Below are 21317 nucleotides of genomic sequence, written 5' to 3' on the forward strand. Positions count from 1 at the left end.
GAGGAAAAGCGAAGGAAACCAAACAGACCCTCAGACCTCCTAACCAGACCCCTGCAAATCTGTGCCTGTCTCACAATCGTGGGAGCTGTGGGAACTTATCAGTAAATCAGAATGCTCTCTTCTCTGTGTTTGGAATCAGTTAAGAATTAGTGACAAGACTCAAGCACATGGAAATCAAAATATCAACTTCCTTACTGTCAGAGTCTCACTGGTGAATGTAATTGAGCCCGACCGCCAAGTGGGCTTCCTATTACGCCCCCATCCCTCCTGTTTAGACCGTGGAACAGGCCACTTATGGGATACTTGCCCGGATGCTTGCCAGGGCAACTGCTGTCTCAGGACTGTTGAGCTCCAACAGGGGAAACCAAGGCAGATGGGCCTCTACGCCTGCCTCTAGAGGACTCGGGCGTGTTTTTCCGAACAACAACAAGACAGGCAATAACACACAAGCTCTGTGGGCAACCAAATCCCAAGAGTGAGAGGGGAAAGGAGAGGGGGACAAGTTAGCGGTCCAACCTCTCTCCTCCATGCAAGTGGGGCAGGAGGTGCTCCATGGTAAGAAGAGGACAGGGGAACAGAATTTCCCCAATCAGAAACCAGAAAGCTTACATTCTAGCACTGTGTTTTAAGTTTAAGTGGCCCTTCATTCAGGAACAAACTAGGTCTTTCAAGGGTTTTGGAAGCTGTTTTAAAAATGTCGTAAGTACAAAACTGCCTGATATTCGTATAATGCCTGGAAGACAAACTCTTTCAAATACATGCCAACTTTCCTCAAAAGATCAAAAAGTAAACAACTGCCAATTCAGCCTAGTGAGGGAAATGAAGTTTGAATTACCCGTTGTAAGGAATCCAACTTTTTGGTAGTATATCGTCATGAATCATAGTAAAAGCGAATTAGCAGATAATTCAGAGGGGATTAAAAACTTTTCAAACTTTCTTCCTTCCCCTTCCGGCTGTCATCTTTTCAAGGCAGAATGGCCCTGAAAACCATCTTTCTAATAGCTTTCCTTTTTCCCTAATGTACTGAACACGTCTAGGAAGAAATTTTACCTCATTTCAGGTCGGTAATGGTCCTGAAACAAGGTGATGAATTAGGAGGAGTGAGGACTGCCGAGTCTTGCCCTCGGCCTCCTGCCCCCCCTTCCCGAGTGAAGTCGCATTATTCTCAAAGGTGCTCCACAGCCGCCTGGTCAGCACATTCAGTTGTCAGACTGCAGTTCCACCTGCAAAGTTTCGGTTGCATTAGACACCACAGGCCAGCCGCCTGAGTCCCACCACGAGGCATTCCAGGGAAATAGGTTCCGTATTTTTGAAAAAACTTCCTAAGTTATTTTTGTGATCAGTCACAGACCACTCCACATCTTGAAATCCCTCCAATGGCTTCCATGACCCATCTGAATCCTGTTCTCCTACCTCTTGATGACACCTTTTCTTCTCCAAGCCTACTCTCCTTACCAGGGCAAACAGCAATTATCTCCTCTTCCCCTGGTAACATACTCGCCCACAAAACCACAAAACCAGGCGTGGACATGTAGCCCAGACCTTTCCCACCGTTCTTCTAATGAATGGGAAAGACTTCCTCTCAAGTTTCATGCTGTCTGAGATCACGCCACCTGCTGCACGGTGACAACTCACAGACAGTAGGAGACAATATGGCCAACAGAGAAGCAGGGCTAAGAATTCAGAGGACATGGGAGTAAGAGAGAAATGGACTGACCTGGCAGCATTTGCGTCCTTGGATCTAGCCATCCCTGAAGCCAGATCCGCCGCTTTCCTTAGTTTGGTTACATGAACCCAGACATTCTCCTTTTTTGGCCTAAACTAATTTGAGTTGGATTTATGTAACTTACAACCAAGACGACACAGCCTAGCCCATCTCTTAATTGGCTCCTGGCCTCATTGCTGTACGCAGCTGTGAAATTAACTTTGCCAACGCAGGGCTCAAACCATCACCTGCGTGTCTCAAACACCACTCAGAGTGTTCCAGTGGCCCAAGATCTTTTACAATATGCCCCTCAATCTGACTTCCCAGACTTCCTACTACTGCACCACACAAGAAGCAAACCAAGATCTGGCCATCTAGAATATCCTCCTCCCCATCTCTGCCTATTAAAAGATAGTCCAGAAAAAGAAAAGAAGGAAGGGAGGGGCTCCTTTTTCAAGGTCCACTTCATATTACTGCCTCTGAGAAGACTTTCCTAAGCATCTTCTGCCCCCAGAGATGTAACACTACCCCTTTTCAGTACTGATGGCATTTATCTAGTGATCTTTATCTTATCCTACCTTGGGTTTTGCATTGTCTCATCTCAGGGTCCTCTCATTAATGGCAAGATCAACCACTCAGTTGCCTGAGTCAAAACTCAGAGGGTCACTTACTCACCCCACCAACCACACGTGTGCCACACTAATCTTCCTCTCTAATATTTCTTGAATCAATCCCATGGTTCCTGCTACTCATTAGAAAGCTTATATCTCCTCCCCGTCCACTCTTAATGTGGTCCCCTGCCACCAGCCTTATCCTGCTGCAACTTAGCTGCCCACTGATACCAGTTATTTTTCCAATTAGCAAATCTCATCATGCTATGCCCCGGTCTACAGACTCAAAACCAAACTTCTTAGTGGGTGGTTAAGCCCTCCCACTCCCCAGTGGTTAAGTAGGCTTCTGTCTATTTTCCCAGACTCACCACCCACCACTTCTCAAGAAGCACTGGCCAAATGAGACTGTTCGCAGTTCTCTAAACACTCAGAGTGCCTTGATGCTGCTGGCCTTTGCACATATGGTCACCTCTGTCTGGGAAGGGCTCTCCCACTTCCGCCTGGTAAAGCTCCATTCTTCATGTATTCCCTCCACTGGGAAATCCTTAGACTGCCCTAGGAAATAGCACTTTCCTCAGCCCGCTTCATCTGGAAGGAGAGGCTTTCTTTGCATCCCCAGTGCCTAGCACAGGGTCCAGCACAGCACACAGGTGCTCAGTGAATTGTCTGTTATCAGAATCTGTCCAGACTGGTGTCCAGTAAGATACTGTTATATTCTTCACTTGAATATGTATGCATATATATTCATACATATCAGGATGCTCTGGGGACGCCTACATTCCATAAACACTCTGCTCCTGATTGCATGGCTGAGCACCCTGAGGTTAGGAGACGGGCACTGGAGCTGGAAAATCTAGGTTCAAAATCCCGGCCCTGTCACTTACACGCTGTCTTGGACACGTCTCTTAATCCTTCTGGACTTCAGCTCCTTATCTGTAAAATGGAGCTAACAGTAGCTACCTCATCGGGTTTTCCATGAAGACCAAATGAGAAACCGCATTTAGGATGTTTGCCCACGTTCCTGGTACACAGGTAATCAATAAATACTATTGAATGAATGAGTTAATGAATAAATGAGCAGCCCACAGAATGGCAGCGGTTCTTTAAAACACATTTTCTAGCCCATTTTCCAGAGAACCCAACATCCGACTCCTGGTACAATCATTTTCAAGTCCGGCCCCTGAGTCTGGGGTCCAGTCCTTGATCCGGACTCGGTTCGCTAACCGCTTCTCCCGGCAGCTAGCCAGCCGGGCGGCCGCCAATCACCAGGGCCTGGGCCCACCCTTAACCAGATAACTCACCAATAGGGCCCTCCAGATACCAATTCGGTTGCTTCCGCTGCATCTCATAGGCTCTCCCGCAGCCCTGTCTGCCTCTTTGACTGCGTCATGAGCGCAGAGCACTACGGGGCTTGTAGTCTAGAAAAGAGGCGGCTGCGGGTACGCCCGGTGTGGACCAGCTGCCGCTGCGAGCTCAGGAGGACCGCAAAGGGACGTCCTCTTCACCGCACCCTCAGTAGATGGAGCCCCTGTTTCACTGCCCTTCCTTGCCAGCAACAGGATCATTCTGCTCAGATAATTCAATATTTACTGAAATTTTAGGTTTCAGTTTCAGATTAAATCTCCTATGCTCATTAAAGGGCCATTTATGGGAGGTATGGTGGTCACTCTGAAAAGCCGGCGGTGACTCCAGACTCGCCCTGGTTTCCTTGAAGAAACACAACGGAACTGGCAATCGTGAATTTTTCTAAACAATGTGAACCTTTGTACTTTTTAAACGGCATTAGCTCTTCAGATTGTAAATTATCAAAGTCTCCCCATAGCCTAAGTTAGAAAGTTCAGACCCCTTGGCGAGGCACAGAAGCTGCTTCTAACTATTTTGTATTTATTTAATTACGTGTGGTCACTTTTGCGAAAGCAGCATTTCTCAGCCTTTACGGCATTTGAGAATCACCTGGGAAGCTTTATAAAGTACTGGTATTTGTGTCCCAGCCTAGACCTCAGGATCTTGGAGGAATAAGGCAGGCTTCCTTGTTCTTAAAGCTCCTGGGGTTGATTCTCATGTGCACTCAGCGTTGAGAACCACTGGTTTAACACCTGTCAACATTGCTGAAACATTCTTTTCATGAATCTGGGCCTTAGCTCTGTTGTTCTTCTGTTTAAAGTGGTCTTCTTGCCCACATTGCTGTCCGGGCCAAGGCTCATCCTACTACGGATCTCAGCTGTACCCCTTTTTCTTCCCTGTGCTCCGGCAGAGTACTTACTCCTACAGCACTTCATACTTGGTTCTTATCAAGTAGGACTGGAGTTATTTGGTTACTTGTCTGTCTCCCTGGACAGGCTATCAGTTCTGGGAAGGCAAACACCCCGAAGAGTCCTCTTTGGCCTACTCCAGAGTCACTGAACCAGAATCTCTGGGGTGGGCCTGGGGCATAAGTTGTTTACGCTCTGCAGGTGATCCTGATCCCTGCCCCCAGCTATGAATTAGCTTCACAAACGCACTGGGTACAGCAAAGTGTTGATAAATACTTGTCACATTGAATTGATGAGGCATCTCATTTGTTCGTAAGTCAATCATGTTGTTGTACCTACTAGCCCCTGATTCCCCTGGACGCTGAGCTCCCTGATTTGTATTCTCCTCTTCATTCACTTATTCATTCATCCAACAGATATTTTTGTACATAACAAAGCCCTGAGGATTCAGGAGTAAACAGGAAAACACAGTTACCACCCTATGGGACTTGAGTCCCTATTAGTTATGCTATACTTATTATTATCACTTCTTCTGAATAATATTGGATTTTCCCCCCATGTAGATATGATTTGCTATTCAAGGGTAAGGACACTGCCCTATTCTCTTATATCCCCAAGATGCTCCTGGCACACAGAAGGCCTTCTGTAAATGTTTATTGAATCAAGGCAACACATTTCATAGCACTTGTCACAATCTGTTAGTGTTTATTTGCGTGATTATTTGATGAAGGGCTATCTGTCCCATGAGCTGCAAATTCCCTGAAGACAGGAACTGAATCTATTGTGCTCACCATGCCTGACACAGGGCCTGGCCAGAGTGGGTGCTCAGTGACTATTGCCAAATAAAGAAAGAAATACACGAGGAAGGCATCATTAAGAACAGAAAGGAAATCTCGGAACCGAACATCCACTCCCCACTCCCCTCTCTATTCTCCCTGAAAAGGTAAAAAGTATTTTCTTTCTGAGCATTAAGGGATTTCAGGTTAGACTGAGCATGGGCCCAAACAGATGAGGTTTCTTTTACTTACTTACAGGTTGACCTGGGACTCTACTTCAGGGTCTCCTGTTGGCCATGTCTGAAGAGGCTGGATGCCAAAGGAGAGAGACGACTTGGCTTTCCATAGAAGGGTTTGTGCCATCTGACTCCTACAGGACCCCTTGGTCAGCGGATCCATCAGTGGGCCTGGAGGCTGAGGTGCCGGGCTGAAGCAGAAGGAGTTGGGAAAGGCACTGAGATCAGAGAACAGGAATGGCAGGCCAACCGCTGGCCTATTCTGGCACTCTTACCTCGAGGCCAGCCCCCACCAGGAAGTCAGGAGGGACGAAGCCAAGGCACTTCCAAGACCCAGGTGCCCCAGCGAGACTGCACCACATCCTCGTTGCACCAAGCGATGCCCGTGCACGCTGTGGGAGAGGAAGGCGTGTGCCCCAGGCCCCGTGCAATACTGTCACATCCCTCAGTACTGAGCGAAGTCATCCACCATGTCAAGTGAGTGGGGTCTAAGGTAAAAGGAGGACCAGTGAGCACTCAAGCCATCACAGACTCACTCAGAGAAAGACAACATTCATTCAGTAAGAGAAAGTTCGGTCTAGAGTGCTTTTGGAGATTAACTAGACGTGGGACCTCCATCGCCGTGTGAGTCCCACAATACTTGGTTTTCTCTCCTTATTTCCAATTAAAATATGCAAGAAAAGCCATCAAAACAGCCTATGCTGGCAACAACACTGTAGACAGAAAGGACCAAACCGACCCTTCAAGACTAATGGCATGTACAGGACATAAGCAGCAAAAGCCCGCTGACTAAATAAATGAGCTGCATAGGAGACTACATTGAGAAACGTGTTCCTGCAACCTGCCTGCTCCTTTCTCTGAGGACACAGCGAGGAAAGTGGGAAAGGTAGTTCTGGGATGAAGGGGCTGCTTTGTTAGGGAAACGCAGGCATCTCGGCTCCGGACTGGAATTATTTTCTAAGCCAATTAGCAGCCAGCCTTCTTCCCTCACCCCTACCTCCAGTGACAGACGAATAAGCAAACTAAATCCAATTCCTTGGAAATGCAAACATAGAAATCAAAAGCCATCTCCAATGGCACTCTGGTCAAAAGGGACTCTTTAGAACGCCTTCTTCATAAAGACTGTGACAAGGCAAAGCACAGAAGGCCTACTGGCTCAAGCGGCATTATCAATGAGGAGGCGGCATCTGCAGAGGGAACCACCATCCTGCCGCGGAGCTGCTGCCAAGGGAAGGGAGCCTCTGCAGCCTCGCTGCGTGGAGCCAGACAGGCGCTGCCCACTCCCAAGCTGCTACAGTGGTACCAGCTAGGCTGCGGGCATGTTAGGAATGAAAGAAAGTTCACTGCTGCCAGGCCCATCTGCCATTCCTCCTTGAGCGGTGACCCAGCTTCCCCCAGGGCCTGTCCTGGGCCCGGAAGCCACGTGCTGCATACCTGAGCCAGACTTCAGATAATCTCATCCTCGGATGGCTTGAGGCTACTTATCTGGGCAGCGACTAGACAAACATCAAAGGCTCAAGCCTTTCCACAGCTGACAAACGGCAAGAAGCCAAGTTCCTGGGATGTTATCAGTTATTCTTTACTCAGTGGGACCCCCCCCCCCAAGCCTTCTGAAACCCACGCTCCCTAGAGTTTATGCTGCCTTAGCAATCAACAAACAAATAAACCACAAAGCAGGGCTTCTGGATGAGAAAGAACATTTTTTGTTTCCTTTTGAACCTTTAGATTTTTTTAAGTTACAAATAATAATAATAATAATAATAATAATAATAATAATAATAATAAATGCAAAAAATTTATTAAGAAAGTGCTTCTAAAGGAAACCCATAAGGGAGTAGAGGAAGCAGGGCAGGGACGTGAGGTTTCTCTTGCAGGCAGAGTCCTCTGAGGGGACAGCTTTGGTTTGGGTGAGCTGGGCTGTCGTAAGTGGCCACCTATGACAACCAAGCAGCTGATATGTGGGCAAAGAGAGCTGTGGACACGTAAAAATACACGCTGATTTCCAAGACTTAATACACTGACAAAGGATTTAGAACATCTCATTCACAATTTCTATATTGATTACATGTTGAAGATAAAATTCTAAGAATATTAGAATTAATTTTAATGTGGTTACTAGAAAATGTAAAATCCCCTATGTTGCTTGCTTTACATTTTGGACAGTGTCGCTCCAGGCAGACTGCCCGGCACAAGGTGCTGAGGGCCACGGGTGGGGCGAAGCCCCAGGTACACACGCACCCAGAGCAGCTGCAAGGGAGTGGGGGCTGGCGTGGGTGTTGGAGCCAAGGTGCACTGAAGAGCGGAGGGGAGAAGCAGCCAGAAATGGTAAGGGGACCTGAGGGGATCTGACAGTGCCCACAACGTCCCCACCTCCACTCCCTTCCCACTTCCAGGTAACAGAGCAGCGCGATCCCTAGCGCTCGGTTCTCTACCTCTCTGCAAAGCTCTGTGTGACACCTATGTCTGTAGATGGCGCCATGTTCTGTGACCTGCTTTTCTACCTAAACACAGTCCTAGACATCTCTGTACATCAGTCACTCCTGGTACATCTTTTTTTTTTTTTTTTTAAGTTTTAAGTCATCTCTACACCCCACGTGGGGCTCGAACTTACAACCCCGAGATCAAGAGTCGCGTGCTCTTCCGACTGAGCCAGCCTGGCGCCCCTACAGGTACATCTTTTGAATGAGATAACCTTATGTACTGCTTACATTCCACCTTTTCACTTATTTTAATCTTTAAATACTCAGGTTATTTCATTGTCTTAGCATGTGATTCTCTAGGCCTAGAATCTTTAAAAGTTTGTTTAAAAATACTTAAATGTGAGTTCTTTTAGACTTTCCTACCATTTACTTTTATCCTTTTGCCATAACTTTCGAGTTTCATTCTTTTCCATCCTTTCAGCTAATTCCGAGCTTCGTTTTCTCACTGTTCAGACTCCGTCCCATCACTGTGAGTTTTAATCTTTTTACTCACTTGTTAGCTTTTTTAGTCTTACCTTCCCAATTTACAAAAATGGATGTTCCTCTTCATCTCCTGACATTTTAGCTTTGTGGTCTCACTGCTGAATATATCTAGCAGTTGAGAAACTTCTTGGAAGGATGGCAGAGCAAGTGTTCATTGGCATAACTCCTTGGAACCCATGGAAATAAGCAAAAATGGCTCAATATATACAAGAAACTTCCTGAAAGAAGAGAATGGCCTAACTCCATGCTCTGAAGATCTGCTATATACAATATGTGTGGACAAAGTGAAAGTGAACGCCGAGTCCTACCCATCTGACGTCAGGTGAGGGACATGAGCAAGAACGTTCTAAAGGCCTGACAACGCCTGATTTGGAGGAATGAGGGCTGGAAGCATGGGCGAGACTGGGAAGAAGCGGTTTTTTCTTCTCTCTTTTTTATTGCCACTGCCCCAGTCTGCTAATAAGAAGGGCTGGCCTAATCTGAGGAAAGGGTGAAGGCGAGAGGAAAAAGTGTATCTTAGGAGCCATTAGACCCTCTTGAAAGCTATTAGCCAAAAGGACATTTGAGTCCACCAGAAGGCAGCGCATGGGAAATCACACTGACCCAGGTCATCTTTGGAGGGGCCTGTTTGCCCTGAAGTGGGGGGCGGGGGGGGTTGGAAATTCAAGGCGAGTCCTGCCACGGGCTCACAAACCCCACAGGCACAGGAGCCTGGCAGATGGGAGGGAAAGCCTGAGGAGAGAGGAAGAACAGATGGCACATTCCCACTGCCTCTGGGCCCTTCCCGCTTCCTGAGGCGCGTCCAGGCCAGCCCTCCAGCTCCAGCTCTGAAAGAGAAGCTTCACCATTGCTCAGATGACCAGGGATGGGAGTCAAGGTGAATCTGCCCATATTGTTCGTGGGTAAACACAGACCCAGACAGAACTGCTTCAGTTCCAGAATGAACATGCAGGAATAAACTAGCACAGGGCCTATGAAAAAAGGTTTGCAAAAGGCAGATGAAGAGTACAGATCATAAGATTTTTGATAGGTATCAGATGAAAATGTTATTAACAGCTTGGTTTTCTCAAAAAAAAAAAAAAGAAAGAAAAGAACTCTCTCAAAACAAAAGATCAAATAATACAACAGACAGACTGCACGTGGCTCTGAGATAAAATGCCCTAGAATGTGGCTGGGAAAAGGTTGATTCACAGTGTCCATGTGCCTTCTGGGGGGGGTGCTGAAGGAGAGGACGAGAGGGTGTCTATGAGCGAATCTCTGTGTAGGGGGCTTTGGCATGTGCCTGCGTTTTTACGGGACCGAAGACAGCCCTCAGAAGCAGTTTACAGCTTTCTCCTCTTCGGTTCTAACTCCCAGGCCCTCCGTGTGCCTCAAGTGTTAGTATCTGGGTCTTCAGGGAGGTGAGTAAAGAGAAACGTGGCCTGCTTCTCGGTCAGCTCTCTGCTGAAGGCCACGAGGAAACAACAGCAGCCATTGAGGAAGACTCAGCGGGCGCTCCAGTTGGGGACCAGCACTCCACTTGGGGACCACCGCCAGGCTTGGCCAGGCCTGGTGAGGTGGCAAGAAACAGACATGGAAGGACCCAACTGAGGCACAAGTGCTATCTCCCTTGCGGGTAGGTAGGCCCCTGAATGCAGCAAAATGTCATGAAAGGCAACAAGGTCTCAGTTCTGGCCCCTTCCAAGTGGTCGACAGGCCCCTTGGTACAAGCTGCTTTGACAGCAGAGCATCTGTGGAAATCTCCTCAGGAACCTGGAAGCCTCCTGGGAGCCACGCCCACTCCCCTGCATTCTTGACCTTGCACGTTATTCCTTGCTCTGATGGCTGGCTGGAAGCAACCTTAAACTAAGCACAAATCATCATTCTTGCCTCTCTTCAAACCAAGAGCAGCTTTTGGGATCTGAGCTGGCTCCGCAGGCACAGGAGCAGAGCTCAGGGCACGAGAAATCAGATTCCCTCTGTCCCCAAATGTTATTCATTAGTTTGCCCAGACCTTGTCTCCTCCCTCCACTAGAATGTTCACTCCATGAGAGCAGGAACCCCACTTGTCTTATTCACGGTGCATCCCCAGTGCCTAGCACAGAAGTGCTTGATAGTTGCTGAGTAAGTGACTGTGTGAACCAAAACCAGGAGGGAGATATTCATCTGGAATGGGGAGACTATGTCAGACTGTTGCGGCCGCTCTTCAATGAGGTCACTGGTGGCTTTAGTCAGACCGCTGTGGGACCTGTTCTATTTCTTTGCCAATCTCTGGCAGGCAGCTCCTTTGTGAGGACTGTGACAAGTGCATGGAGCAAAGACAGTCCATCTGCAAAACATCAATCCAGGCTGATGAACGGCACAGACACTGGAAGACACTTACTGGCTGGCAGGCCTTCTAAAGACGCTTTTCTTTCCCGTCATAAAATGCAGGACTGGTACCTATGTCCTGACTTCCATTTGTGCTCAAACTATAGAATCCCTGATACGTATAGTTGGCAGATCCACTTCAAGCACCAGCTGAGGCCTGATTTCTTGTTTTTACCTCCGTACAGGGAACTGTCACTAGCGTGCTACTAACTTTTGATCAATGTGCCTGATTTATTTTTGCTGTGACTGAAGAAAGACGCTGTTTGTGGCAGCTACTGTGGAATGACTTGCTCAATACCCATTTCAGCCCCATTCCAGTGCACAAAAGTTAGAAAGCTAAAATGTCAATCCCCTACCCGTCTTTGCAGTTTAGAGTTCTGGAGATGAATTAGATTCCACACATCAGACGCACTCACGAGAGCCTCTCACTCACAATGAAGCCTGACGGATTCAGAAAGAGGATACAGGGCGCCATCTTGCTTTTGTAGATCATGACAGAGCTGTGGTTCTGGAGTCGGTGACTTCTTGATTCTATAGCTTTCCGAAGCTGCAGTGGCAGCTTTGGGATCAAAAGAGTTGGTAGTGTGGCTCTGCAGTTAGCTCAAGGACTGGCAGGTTCTTGACCTCTATCAGCTTCTTGTTATGAATGGCAGCCTTCCTGGTCATGGCAGAGCACAGTAGTTCTGGGATCTAGGAGCTGTTCTTGGGGGCTCAGACTAGAGTCTGAGCTATCCACCCTGCCACAACTTTGTAAGCACTTAATTTCCTATGTCACTATTAGATCTCATTCTGCTTATACTAGGTAGAGTGGATTCTGTGGTCAGCAACCGATTCCTGACCGAGTCTTAGAGTGATCTTTGTCAGATTGGATTTTGAGCTTAACAGTTCATGTGACCCTGCGCAGAGTGGGGTAGGATTTTCTTTTGGTGGGTGCAGTGGTGGGTACATCCTCCAGGGGGAACAACGAGAGGCTAAGTACTTTTATGGACTATGCAGAAATTTTGCCTTTTGAATACAAAAGAGAGCGTGTTTGCAGCACTAAGCATTTCTGCTCAAACAGCAGAGAAGTGCTAAAGGGCGACCCAAAGAACAGCATGCTAATTGGGGATGCTTCTCAGGTCACTGCTGGAGCGGGTAACCGTTATGTTCTCGCTGGCACTGACCAGCTTAACACTGCTTTGCACCTTTACAAGTGTGCCGCCGAAAACTGTTGTATCCAAAAGTGTGCCGAAAACACAAAAGAGTGGAGAAATACTAGTCTAACCTATAGATGCTTTAACATCTCCAGTAATAAAAATTGTACGGCATCTTGAAGGAAGCCATGCTGGCATGGGCTGCACCGACTGCTGGAATGTACTTTCATGTGTTGAGCCCAATCTGTTTTATTATCCCTCATACCCACTGTGATTTTAGGTCTAGCCCAGGGCCATACACAGAGTGGAGTGGGCCTGACTCCTTTTTCATTTGACACGCTTTCAAATGTGGGCAGGCAGCTATTATGTCCTCTGTGAGTTTTCTCTTTTTTAAGTAAAACACCCTCTGCCCCTACTGAAATCTTTTCTCTTTACTGGATCATTCCCATCGGATATAAACATCTTTATAAAAACAAAAGCAGAAAACCCCAAATCAAAACCAAATAAAACCAACCAACAATTTTTCGACTCACAGCCCCTCTGCTCCTGAGAAGAGCTGACTATATGCACTGTTTCCAGTTCCCCTCCTTTATCTCCTGAAGCCAGGCCAGTGAGACTTTCATCCTCACTGTTCCAAAGAAACAGCTCTTGTCAAAAGGCCACCGATGACCCCATGACGCTAAACCCAGTGGTTAATTTTAAGTTCTTCTTGTTTGACCTATCAGCAGCATTTGACACAGAAAACCATGTCCTCCTCTGTTTTTTTTTAAACTGTTAATTTACACTGATTTCCCCCAAATAAAAAAAAAGTAATTACATCATGTATCCACGATATAATAGTTCACATTTAAGTCTCAAAGTCTAAGTCCTACTTGGGGTTTATGTGAACAGTTAATAAATGTCCATCAAATCACAGTTGTCCTTCCTGATTAATAAAGCTTACTGATTTCTTTTTCCTAAAGTCTCCTGGTATCCTTTTTCTCCCCACATTTTTTTCCTTTTCCTATTTCCCTGTGACTCACAGTCGTATTATGTACCAAACAAAAACCTTGATGCGTTCTGTCAAAAACTTCCTACCTGAAATCCGTATCTGCACTGTCCGATGAGGGAGCCACAGACCACACATGGCTACTGAGCACTTAAAATGCGGCTAGTCTGACTTGAGATGCTGCAAGCGTAAAATACACACCAGAATTCAAAGAAAGTACTGAAAGAAGTAAATTACCTTCATTATTTTTAATACTGATTGTGTGTTAAAATGGTAATATTTTGGATATAATGAGTTAAACAGATTAAACTATTAAAATTAATTTCACCTGTTTCTTTTTATTTTTTAAGCTATTGCTCAGAGAGGGGGCACCTGGCTGGCTTGGTCAGTAGAACATGCGACTCTTGATCTCAGGGTCGTGAGTTCAAGCCCCACGTTGGGCGTGGAGCCTACTTAAAAAAAATAAAAAAGATATGGCTACTAGGAAATTTTAAATTCTATTTGTAATTCTACACACTTGCTACTACCAGAAGAAGCCATTTGTTCCTTTTCACTTAACATATATGAGCATCCTAGATATCTTTTCAAGTCAGAAAACAGAGATTGGCATCAATCTTTTTAATCTTTTTGGCATCAAATTATTAGCATTATATTGATACGTTCCCAAAGGACTTCTTAATTTTTTTTTTTTTTTCTTTTACAAGCAATCCTACAGGAGCAGCCTTTAACATAAACCTCCTTGGGCAGCAGCGACACCTCACTGCTCACTCTCATTCACTTCTTGTCCTCTACGATCCTAGCTCTAGAGACAAGCGGATGCATGGCTCCCATTTTCCCACACCTCTACGCTTACATATGCTGCTTTATAATTGTTTTCCCCCACGGTAAAACCAGCAGTGAGTCTCACTGTACAGGCCAAATCTCTTATAATTTTCTTACAGGCTCCACCTCTGTTCAGATCTTCAATTCTGGAAGCCAGACAACCAAACATAATTTCTCATATTAACCTTCTAAAGCAAAACGAATTTGACTATTGTCTTCCTCTGAGAAAGGAAGCTGGTTTGTATTAACTTAAACTCTTGGTGAATAATAAAAGTTGTTTTTTCCCTTCTCTTAGGAGAACAGACATAATATGAAAATTAATTTTCTTCTGTTGGCCCTAAGAGCCCATTATGTCAGCCTAATACAAGACAGCTCTTAATAATCCTTCCCAGGAAGACTGCTGTTTTTCCAAAAGAAAACTGACAGCAGCAGATTTATTTGTGATTAAATACTTAAGGGCCCGACACAAACAAGAAGAATAACTACATAATATAGAGAAATGAGGATTATGAAAACAGCCCACATTAAAATAATAGTTTACAAAACTACCTGGGGGGGAAAGAGTCTCCTGGAAAAACAGAAGAAAAAAAAAATCCGAGAATCTGAAAGTCAGGAGAAACTAAGGAAGAAGAAGGCAACACGATGCATAATGGATAATTGTTCTTTTCTGATCCTATCTTGGCCTTGAAAGCCATGTTCAGGAACAAGAAAGCATTTGTCTTGGCATCAAATTTGTTCTCACAAGGTGTAGGTTATATGCATTACTAACAAGGAAGCCACTATGTAGGAAGCAGTATTTGAGAAAGCAGAAAATATGTTTTCTATTTGTGATTCAAAATCTCTTCTATGTAGGGCTCTGCACCCACTGTGGCTAAACTTAGTAAGCATACTTGAAACACTCAACTAAGGTAGCCTTTTACAATGAGAACTAAAAAAATACAGAAAACCCAATGCTGTGACTCTGGGGTGGCATTTGGGTATCTATTTTAGAAAGCTTCCCAGGTGTAATGGCACTTTTTGGGGGGATGGGAGGTCAACCCAGTATCAATTCCACTTCTGGTAATCGCACTATGGTTTTTCCTTTGGGCAATCACTTCCTCTTGGTCTCTATGGATGGAAGTGATCTAATCTCTTAGTTCTGGGTTGGGCACTTGACCCAGACCCAGCCCATTAGCATGTTTTACCCCCTTCTAGCCAAAACAACTGGTTCAGGGATGAGCATACAACTCAAGAGATCCAATGAATATCAAGCTTGGGAAACACGCTCTAGAACTATTGAGAGACAGGCACTGTCTTTCTGCTGGGAGTGGGGACTGTACACTGGTAGAAAACAAGCCTGAAATAGTTAACTTTGCCTCCACGAGGAAAGACCTGGAAAATAAGTCCACCCAGAAAATGAAGAAAGCCTACGGACGACGTAATTTGAGTACCTAGATCTACCCTCTCCCAAAGCTTGCTTGGTCCACTCCACAATTTTGCCATTCTATGAACCAATAATTTTTCTCTGCTTGTCATTCACTGACCTCAGAAATCTTAAAAAGTATTAACTACTGGTAAGGCACCAATCAGAAAAGGTGTGATGCATTACTAGTCCTGCTTGTAGCTCGAGAACTGCTCGATGATCGCACCTGCGTAGCCAGGAATGAGAACCACTTGACAACTGAGTCTATGCCCCAGAATGCAAGCCACCACTTTTCACCTGGCATCACAACCCCAGACATTGCTGCTGCAAGTAGGTATCAAAGCAGAATCACGAACGATGGGTGGTCAACATAATCAGGCAGGCTTTGACTGCGCTATTAGGGAAAGGCAATAGAGTTGCCCAATAACAAAAAGGCTTGCAGTATGGGCTCCTTGACCATAGACGTAATAAGTGGAAGGTGACCTGCTGGGAGGGTTGTTATAAAAAAGATGCCTGCATTGCCCTAGCGGGGTGGTTCTCAAAGTCTGTCCCTGGGCCAGCAGTGCTGGAGGCTTGTGAGAAGTACAATTCAGGGGCGCTTGGGTAGCTCAGTCGTTAAGTGTCTGCCTTCGGCTCAGGGCGTGATCCCAGAGTCCTGGGATCGAGCCCCATACTGGGCTCCTCTGCTGGGAGCCTGTTTCTTCCTCTCCCACCCCCTCTGTTTGTGTTCCCTCTCTTGCTGGCTGTCTCTCTCTCTGTCAAATAAATAAATAAAATCTTAAAAAAAAAAAAAAGAAGTACAACTCATAGACCCACAGCCACCTAGTGAATCAGAATCTGTAGGGGTGGGGTCCAAGGAACTGTTGTAAGAAGGCCTCCTGGGGATTCTCCTCTGTTAGGTCTGAGAAGCACTGTATTAGATGAGAGCACCCTGGTTCCCGAACAGTTTCCTGAGCCCCATCCCCTGCGATTCTGATTCAGTAGACTTGGGGTTGGGCTTGAAAATTTGCATCTCTAACAAGTTGATGCTGCTGGTCCAGGGGCCACACTGGAAGAACACGCTCTGAGAGGTTAACCTGTTGTCTACAGCTCCATTCAGTGTGGACAGTCTTTGATCTTTAGAATTTGCCTTTCAAATTCGATTCGATGTGTAACCCTGCTAATACTGTGGCTCATATGTGGTTTGACTCTATGAAGTGTTGCAGCCAGAATGAGAGAATGTAGCAATAGTGATTTAAAATGACTCAAGCTCATTAACTGTATTTCTTGATCACCACAAAGTCACGAAAGATAACAGGTGTATTTCTTAAAATATATCTTTGAGCAACAAAAAGAACAGGGAGACCTATTTGCCTCCCTCATCCAAAGTACGTGTCTCTGTACCTCTCACCACTGAAACCCCCTTAAAGTTTTGTTTTTTTTTTTTAAGATTTTATTTATTTATTTGACAGAGATAGAGACAGCCAGCAAGAGAGGGAACACAGCATGGGGAGTGGGAGAGGAAGAAGCAGGCTCATAGTGGAGGAGCCTGATGTGGGGCTCGATCCCGTAATGCCAGGATCACGCCCTGAGCCGAAGGCAGATGCTTAACTGCTGTGCCACCCAGGCGCCCCCCCCTTAAAGTTTTTTATCACCCAGTTCTAACCAGTGCTTTGTGTACCTACTCTTCTTCTCTTCGATCCCTCTCTTCCTAAATCTGCAGCTCAAAAATGCAAAAAAGCAAGGCAGGACCTTGCTCGGAGGGGGAGGGGAGGAAGAAAAATTGAATGGGTAAAACCAAAATTTTAATGAGGCAAGAGAAGGGAAAGGTTGAGAACTTGCGCATAAACGTGAATCACTTTGGTCCGGAAAAGTTGCCATTTGGTAATGCTTTGTGCCAGACGCTGTTTTCAGCACTTTGCATCAATCAGTTCATTCAAAGCTGACATCAGTCCCGTGAGTCAGGTAGGTGTTACTGTCATTCTAGAAAGGAGTTAATCAAGGGTCAGAGGGTTAAGCAACTTGGCCAAGGCCACACACACGACAAGTGAAAAGACAGAAACTTGAACCTGGGTGTGTCTCCCTCCAAAGTCCCTGTTCTTGAACACTATCTGATACGCCTTCCTACAAAATGAGGACAAACACATCGACAGCAAGTGGTTTAACGGCGTCAGTGTCTTGCCTTCTGGCTCCCAGATTTCCCAGCTTGTCTCCCTCCCTGCCCCCTACCTGGATGCCTAAAGCCTGGGCCACACCCCACGTTGTTCCTTTACACTCGTCACGGGCTGTGTCTGCCCGCCAGTTAACTGAGCTGACACAGGCCATTTAGCAAAGACAGTTGCCATTCTGAAAGTCATGCCGTTTTCTCCTGATGTCAACATGATTGAGTAAATACGGTTAAACCAGATTCTGAAAGGTCCTACACATGAGGCAGTGGCATTTAAACTTGACACAACAGGAAATGAGAAGTAACTGAGGCTTTGGAGCAAAGGAGGCTAAGTGGGCAGCATGCCCACAAGTGAGGCTGAGGCTCTCATCCCTGGTTGTCTGTCAGAATCACCTGCAGAGCTTTCTGAGCATTCACACACCCCATTCCCACCCTGGACCTTCTGGAACAACAGATCGGCTGTAGGTACCCACACACTTGCATGGTTAAGATCAGTCACAGGTAATTTTTCTCCTCCTGGCCCTAACTGTCCATTATGCCACCCCAATACAAGACAGCTGTTAATAGTTTCCCTTAAAAGTGAGGTGATTTGGATTAATGGATTAAAGAGGATTTTTTTAAAGCAACAAAATAAGAGAAATTGTAGATGAACACTGATCTGTTTCAAGTTAGGAAATTATTTTCTAATTAAGCATAAACAGGAGGAATAAATAGATGTGACTAACTTTTAAAAAATAACAATAAAAACTATCGAAAAACACTAAAGAAAGTTAAAGGGCATATAATGAACTGTGAGAAATACGCTACCTATTTGGCCACAAAAATTAATTTCCTTAATAAATAAAAAGTGCTTCAATTCAATAAGGAAACGATAAACATTCCAAAGGAAAAATGGACAAAGTGCATGAATAGATCTCATTTTCAAAAGAAATACAAATTATAAAGAAACATGAGAAAAAAGTTTCACCTCACTACCAAACAAAGACACGGACCATTTTAGCAAATATTTATAAATGATAATGCCTTGCATTGTGGTGGGAAAAACAGGCACATTTATATGCTCTTGGGAGAACTGTTAACTGGTATGAAGTCCTGGCGGGCAATTTGGCATTATGGTTCAAAAGCCTTTAAAATGTCCCTTTTCTTAGATCCAAACATTTCCATCACTTCTATGAACTTATCTTAAGGAAGTGATTACCTCTTTATACACAGACTAATGCACACAGATTTGATGTGACTTAGTAAGAGTGAAAACTGGTAATACACGGCAAGTATGGTAACAAAAAATGGGTTAATGGGGCTCCTGGGTGGCTCAGTCAGTTAAGTGTCTGCCTCTGGCTGAGGTCATGATCCCAGGGTCCTGGGGTCGAGCCCTCTGTTGGGCTCCTTGCTCAGTGGGGAGCCTGCTTCTCCCTCTCCCTCTGCCTGCCGCTCCCCCTGCTTGTACTCTCTATGTCAAATACATGAATAAAATCCTTTAAAAAATGGGTTAAATAAATTCTCTTGCAACAAACATAAGTTATTTTTATGATCAGAAAACTGGTAAGCATTATCTCTAAGGTTTATACGATATTACCATGGAGTTTTAAACAGAGACCTCTGGAGAAGTCATTTTGTCTTTCTGGTGGGAGTCATGGAGACAAATGATGGGGTGGTAAAAGTATGAAGTTGGAGGAAGAGAAAAATGTTCTAAATTGGCACTATCCAATATCATAAACATTGGTCACATGTGGCTATTTAATTTAAAGTCAAATAAAATTTAAAATTCAGTTCCTTAGTTGCACCAGCCATATTTCAATAGTGCTCAAGAGCCACAGGTGGCTAGTAGTTGCGGTATCCGACTGCACAGATAACAGAATGTTTCCATCATTGTGGAAAGTTCTGTTGGAGAGCGCTGACCTAAATGTTCTACCTCAGGCCTGGATTCAGCTTTTGGCTCATCTCTTCAGCCTCATCCCTTGGTACATTTTTTCCCATCCAACGCGCTCCAGCAGCGAGTGTGAGTAGCAGCAGGACAGAGAACCTATTTGCCTGGTTCTCCCACTCTAGTGGGGGAGACATATTATCCAGGTAATTACACACAGTGCTACGTGGAATAACAGATATATACAGAGATTACTGATACAGCACAGAGCTCAGCCTAGGGTTCATGGAAGACTTCCCAGAGGAAGAGGGGACAGGTGTTACTCGAAAAGACTCTTCTAAGTAGAGCAAAGAGCATGGCAGGAGTAAAGGCACAGATGAGAAAAAGAGCATAGGGAAAGAACTACCGGCTGGTCAGGCATTTATTCATTGCATAGACAGTAAATGTCTGTGTGGGCCAGGCCTGAGGCAGGCTCTGGGGCCACAGTAGTGAACAGGACCCGGATGGTCCCTGCCCTGATGAGGCTTACACTCTCATCAGTACTGCTGGGGGCGGGGGCACTAAGGGCAAGGCAAGCAGTGCAAGGGCCTCCCACCTCATACTAAGGATCCTGGTTTGTCAGCCTAGCTGTTGATTCCCCTTTTCGGCCTCAGTGAGGGCTAGAGTACCACCTCCCATCTTTCTCTTTGTCCCCCACCCCGGTCTCCCTCACTGCTGTGAGGCACAGAGAGCTCCTGGAGAGGGGGGTCGTGCTAAGACCCCTCCAGCGGCCAGTGAGGATGTGGACTTGAGAGGTAGAAGAATAAAGACAGAAAGTCTGGTGGGGAGGCTACTGGAGCCATCTGGAAGGCGGGGGCGGGGGTGAAAGGGCAGGGCCGACTTTAGCCAGGCTGGAGCGCTGGAGCGGGAGGAGGCACTCCGAGTTAAGAAAATGCCCGCTGAGAGAATGGGTCTGGCAGAGTAGAGCGGGTGGAAGGCGTGTCCGTGGAGCAAGGTTCCAGGGAGAAGGAACCCAACAGGACAGTTTCAGGAGAGTTCCCCAGGCCAAACGAGGGGGCCGGGATGGGCAAGGGCTCCCCCAGCAGAGGAAAGGCGTCCGCGGGTCAGACGGGACCCAGGGGCCCGGCATGTTGAGGGGGCCACACGGCTCCAGGATGGGCGGGGCTGTGAGGCAGCAGGTGTGCGATACCTGCCAAGCCAGGCTGCGAAGGCTGCAGGTGGCCTGGGTCCTGGGGCAGCGCAGAGAGGTTCCCGCAGGAGGGAGACCTCCCTGGGACTTCAGGGAGCTATTTCCCGACCTTGTCCTTGAGCATTTACAAGAGGCGGCACGGCACATTCTCCACAGCCCGAAATCCGCCTGGAGCCCGGCTCTGCTCGGGGCCTGCCTCAGCACCGACGCTTTGGGGGCGTCTCGTCCAGTCTGGGTTCCCGACACTCGCTGGTTCTTCTCTGGGGTGACCCCTCCCGCACCTGCCGCTCGGGCGGCCCACCTCCCCCTCGACCCCCAGCCGCTCGGCCCTGGCTCCTCGCCGGATCCCCTCAGAGCCCCTCAGAGACGCCTTCCCGCGCCGCGGCCTCGCAGCCCTCGGTCCCCCCAGACCGCCCCCCACCCACCACGTGGCCGGCTCCCCGCTTCCGCCCCTCCCGGCCGCACCCCTCCCGGGCCGCGGTACCTGGGGCTCTCGAAGCTGCACCCCCTGCGCCGCAGCGCCGCCCTCTTTTGCCGCAGAAGCGCAGCGGCCACCCCGCCGGGCTCCGGCTCCATCGCCCCGGGCGGGGGCCGCGGGCTCGGGCGCACTCGGGTGGGCTCGGGCCTCGGCGGGGCTCGGCCGGCCGCTCGGCTCGCACGCCGCAGCCTATGCCCCGCCCCGCGCGCCACGGCCGGCCCCAGGCCCCGCCCCAGCCCCACCCCGAACTTCAGTCCAGGCCACTCCTTGCCCCGCAGCTGGGTCCAGACCCCGCCCCACCCCCGCCCCGAACTTCAGCCCCACCCACCCCGTGCTCCTCAGCCAGGCCCAGGCCCCGCCCCGCCCCCGCCCCGAACTTCAACCCAGCCCTCCCCGCGCTCCT

At 47.3% G+C, this 21317-nt stretch overlaps 1 protein-coding gene across 1 annotated transcript in view; it reads right to left on the reverse strand.

Moving 5' to 3' along the window:
* Positions 1–21076, reverse strand: part of GARNL3 (GTPase activating Rap/RanGAP domain like 3) — a 141901-nt gene extending 120825 nt beyond the window's left edge. The window contains exons 1-2 of the mRNA XM_045790907.2: positions 20921–21076; positions 5601–5771 (exon numbers count right to left, since the gene is read on the reverse strand). Coding sequence (XP_045646863.1) covers positions 5601–5771; positions 20921–21012 — 263 coding nt within the window. The 5' untranslated portion in view covers positions 21013–21076. The remainder of the gene's footprint in view (positions 1–5600; positions 5772–20920) is intronic.
* Between the last annotated feature and the right edge of the window lie 241 nt (positions 21077–21317).

This window comes from Ursus americanus, chromosome 18 (genome assembly GCF_024610735.1).
Source record: "Ursus americanus isolate L20-20 chromosome 18, mUrsAme1.1.p, whole genome shotgun sequence".
Lineage (NCBI taxonomy): Eukaryota > Metazoa > Chordata > Mammalia > Carnivora > Ursidae > Ursus > Ursus americanus.